At 43.5% G+C, this 4806-nt stretch overlaps 1 protein-coding gene across 3 annotated transcripts in view; it reads right to left on the reverse strand.

Moving 5' to 3' along the window:
• ATG2B (autophagy related 2B) overlaps positions 1–4697 on the reverse strand; it is an 83027-nt gene extending 78330 nt beyond the window's left edge. For all 3 annotated transcript variants that reach the window (XM_010353685.2, XM_030930396.1, XM_030930397.1), the window contains exon 1: positions 4124–4697. In XM_010353685.2, the coding sequence (XP_010351987.2) occupies positions 4124–4285 (162 nt within the window). In that variant the 5' untranslated portion in view covers positions 4286–4697. The remainder of the gene's footprint in view (positions 1–4123) is intronic.
• Positions 4698–4806: the final 109 nt, after the last annotated feature.

Raw genomic sequence — 4806 nt, forward strand, 5'->3', positions numbered from 1 at the left:
GTAGTAAAAATTCTCAACCTACTTGGCTCAAGCAACATTTTCCACACCAGTCCTATGAAGTGTTTCCTCACCAGTCCTATGAAGTATTTCTTTTTTTTTTAGTCACCACTATACTACAAGAAAATAACTCTTAAACTAAAAGTGGAGCCACCTGAACTACTCAGCAAATAAATGTCCCACTATAGAGTCCTTTAGAGCTTTTTATTATTCTGTTTAAGAGCATTATGCTTTCAAATATCACCAATGAGTTTCAAGCATATAAACAGAAAAAGTGAAGGGAACATTCTAGTCTCCAGGTGGCCTTTGACAGACAATCAGTAATCAATGTTTCTTGAACTGAAGATGATTTTATTAAACACCAAGAGAATATAAGCAGCAATCGAAACATTATTAAACTGAAGTTAAAAGGCCTCAGTGGCCAGGCAAGGTGGCTCACGCCTGTAATCCCAGCACTTTGGGAGGCCGACGTGGGCAGACTGCTTGAGTCCAGGAGTTCGAGACCAGCCTGGGCAACATGGCGAAACCCCATCTTTACAAAAAAACACAAAAATTAGCCAGGTGTGGTGGCAAGCACCTGTAGTCCCAGCTACTGCAGGGAGGGGAGGAGAGGAAGGGGGATCACTTGAGCCCAGGAGGTTGAGGCTGCAGTGAGTCTAGATCACGCCACTGCGCTCCAGTCTGGGTGACAGAGTGAGAGCCTGTCTCAAAAATAAAATAAAATAAAAGGCCTCAGTGTAATAAATTGTTAATGTCTATCTTCTTGAGCTCGTGTAAGAAAAGGGTCTTTGTTTAGTTCACTGCTATATCCCCCAGCCCCTCCCAGTGGCACATGCTAAGAGCTCAATAAATGTATTGAATCGATTAATGAAAGAAATTCCATTTAAAAAACAAAAATAAAGGCACAGTCATAAAGAGTTAAATAGGAATGAGTCATTAAATCCAACTTCCCACCCAAATAGAATTTCCTCCTTTCAACATTTTGCCATTTCAACCACTTCTAGGGACAAGGAGTTTATGAAATTTTTAGACAGCCTATTCCAATGATGGAACAATCCCAAACCCCTTGCCTCTATTCCTCCCTCCACTTCATGCTACATTTAAGGTAGTAATCTCCAAAACTGGATGTATATATCCTAAAGTATTATCAGATGATTCATAAGGATGTGAGAAGAAAATGAGACATTCCACATTTTCCAAATTTAGATTAAAAAGTTGTACTTATATTTAATATACAAATGGGCACTGGCACCTTCCTTCAGGCCACATATCAAACTGGTACAAAGAGAAGACTAGTAGTTCCACAACAGGGAAGGATTAAGAGTGGTGCCCTCAGCTGGATGTTCCTTCCACTTCTGCACACTGAAACATTTCCGCATACATTCTACAGAATAAAAACAGATCTTTAAACAGTAGAATCTTTGTAAAGATACAGTGAATGGCAATTACTTTCTGGTTTCCTGGTCTCTCCTACGGCCAAGTGTGTAAGGGTTGGATTTAAAGATAAGCATTTTCCTTTTACACAGAGAAGAATTCTCCACTGACTGTTTATGTATTTATGACAAGGACTATCAGTGGTACATGCTCCCTAGCAGATATTTTCCAAAAAACAAAACACAATCTGTCTTTTCAAAATAAAGATAGCACTTTAATAATGAGTAAGAAAGCAACCACTTTTCAAAGACTATTTGTACTATGAGGAGAGCATTTGAAAAACTGTATTTGGAAATGTTTCCATTGTTCCATAATTTTGTTGCCGAAAACAATGTCTATTAAAAACATTGCTTATTTTTTAAGTCATTATCTATATAGTTTACAAAATGTTTAAAAACATGTAAAGACTATTTCAACCAATCTAAGTTTTCTGAACAAAGAGCTTGAAAAATTGAATTTTAAACCTGTGTGTATATATGCAATGTCAATTAGTCATAGTAACAGAAAAACTGATTGAGATCAGGAATGAAAGGAATGTCACCGCCAAGTTCAACACAATTCTTCACATAATTGATCATTCAGAATTGAAACATTAGGAGTAGAGCAATTCTTCAATTAGGATCAGTTTTTCCATTAGGGTCTAAGAATCTCTGAAAGTACCTTTTTTCCAGTCATGAAAGTCATTAAAATCAAGTATCTGGCTGGGTCCTGTGGCTCATGCCTGTAATCTGAGCACTTGGGAGGCAGAAGTGGGAGAACCACTTGAAACCAGGAGTTCAAGACCAGCCTTGGCAACAAAGCAAGAGAATCCTCTACCAAAAAAAAAAAAAAAAAATCAAGTGTCAAAATAAACTGAATTTGGAATCAGAACTCTGAATAGCTGTATCTAAGGGTTACACCAAGATTTATCCTAACCATCAACACAGCACATGAAAATAAAAAATCAGCAACAGGAAATGTTTACTGGATGCTTTAACATTATTTTAGTTTACAAAACCCACCCATCAAGAACAAAACATAATCCTCAGATTAAGTTTTGTCAAAAATCATTTTGCCAATGCTTCTGAACTCAAACTATAAAGTTAAAATATCACTACCTCTGACTTCCCATAAGGACTAAATAACACCTCACAAATGAAAGTGCCTAGTACAATGCCTGACATAAATACATACTCAATAAACATTAACTGCCTTTCTTTTGATCTTAGGCCATGTGATGTAATACTTGCTAGATGTGTGACAGGGCAAATTGCTTAACTCCATCTGTAAAATGGAAATGTTAATGCCCACCTTATAGGGTTAAAGTCATTAAAGAATAATGCATATAAAGTCCTTCCACCCACAAAAGGCATTAATAAATCTTGAACCCTCTTTTTTCAAGATAATCTATTCATAACTGTACCAAAAGTATAGAATCATGGGTCGTTGAATTCAAAACTATACATCAGAATCCCTATCTTTTTAAAGAATTACAGCAATACCATACCATAATACGACACAGAGATGAAGTGTATGCTCCATTAGTGTTGACTGAACTCAGGTGAATTGCTAAGTCCATTATCACTTGGCTAATTGTGGCGGACTGGAGAGTCTCTCCAAGGGTAGGACTCTCACCTCTTGGTGAGGGACTGGGTCTTACTGCTCTCAAACCAGGGCTCTTTCCACTATCTTGTGTACTCTCCCTAGTTTAAGTCATGTACATACTGATAAAATTATATACTGATTTACAGTCTGTAGCACAAATTCACTTGAGGGTCATAATAAGGTATTTCCACAATTTAAGATTTTCTGTGGCTAAGGAAGTAAGGGTTGGGCAAAGGGTAGAAGCCACTCTATTCCTGTCAAACCCAAAAGTGAATATACTTTAAGTAAAATACTACGCATTGAACACACAAATGCAGGTACAACTGTATGTGGTGAGTTGAAATTCAGATGAAGCACCTGTATAGCAATGAGTGAACTCACAGCCTCTAGATGACAAGTAGAAGACAGGTTTTAAAATGTCTGAAAATTGCAGCTTCAGCGCTTTTGCAACACCTGCTTTTACGATCTGTCACGTGGAGCAAAGAAGCATAACTCAACAGCACTACTAGGGCCACACGACCATTCACAGGCTGTGTACACAAACCTATCTTGTAAACATATAATCAAGCAAAAGCAGGCAAACCGGCACAGGAGGCCTTCACCTAACTTTCTTCCAGATGCCAAACGCTGCACGATGACAAACAAGGCAAACATGGTGTGCAAGTAGCCAATCCAAAACCAATAACTAGGGATTCTGACATCCAGAGGTCCTCTGCATCCTTAATCGTTCCAGAACGTCATCCCACGAGGCAGGGTTTGTTTGCCACAAAACCCTGCGGCCCCTCACATCCCAAGGGACAGTTCTGGTCACCGCCTCCCACGGACCTATTGAGCCTGCTTCATAGACCCCCCGAAGCACTGACTCAATTATTCCCATAGTGTAGATTCCATTACATCTGTTAAGTTTCCGGAACACGTGATTCAGGAGAGCAAACTTGTTACAAACAGATTAAACAACACTCTAACACATGTCTCTGAGCCGTGCCACACTCGGGTCCAAACAATTCCCAAGGAGGGACTGACTGTCACCAATCTTGGATGGCACTAGTTCAAAGCGCCCTAAAGAGGGGAGCGAGCCCCGCCCGGCTGGCTGCCCGACAGCTCTTACCCATTTGTCCAAGGGGACCTGGGCGAGGGACCCTGTGCCTTGGTACAGGTCCAGGGTGAGCTGCTCCAGGCTCAGCTTCTCCTGCAGAAAGTGACCCAGGTACCTCTGCAGAAGGTACCGGCAGGCCCTCTTCTTAATAGACTCCGAAAACGGCCAAGGCATGGTGACTGCTGGCAGCTGGTCTGACTGCGACTGCGGGTGGCGGCGGCTCCGGCCTCAGGGTAACGACTCCGGCTCCAGGCCGCGGCGGGGCCTAAGCCTGGGGCGGCCCCTTCATCCCTGTTTGGCGCCGGGAGTTCCTCAGGGAGAACCCATCGCCGGTGCCGCGCCGCTCGCGCTGGGCCTGGCGGACGCAAGACGCAGAGGGGTCCTCCTGGCCCCAGGCCAGGGGACTTCCGAGGGGGATCCCAACCGGCTCCGAGAGAGTGCAAGAGAGCGCGAGGGAAGGCGACAAGGGCTGAGGCAGACACCTCCACTGCCGACGCGCGACGAATGTGTTCTCATCCGCGAGGCGCGTTCCCGGCTATAGGGACGCTCCTGGCGCGTTCGCGAGACCCAGACTCCCGGCGCGCCGTCGGGCGCTGGCGGAAGTGACACCACACAGGGGGCCGCGGAAGGCGGGCAGAAGGGCGGGAGCTGGAGCAGTTCCGGCTCCGAGGGGGCGGGGCGGGCGAGGGCGGGGA

The sequence above is a fragment of the Rhinopithecus roxellana genome, chromosome 5, assembly GCF_007565055.1.
Source record: "Rhinopithecus roxellana isolate Shanxi Qingling chromosome 5, ASM756505v1, whole genome shotgun sequence".
NCBI classification, from domain to species: domain Eukaryota; kingdom Metazoa; phylum Chordata; class Mammalia; order Primates; family Cercopithecidae; genus Rhinopithecus; species Rhinopithecus roxellana.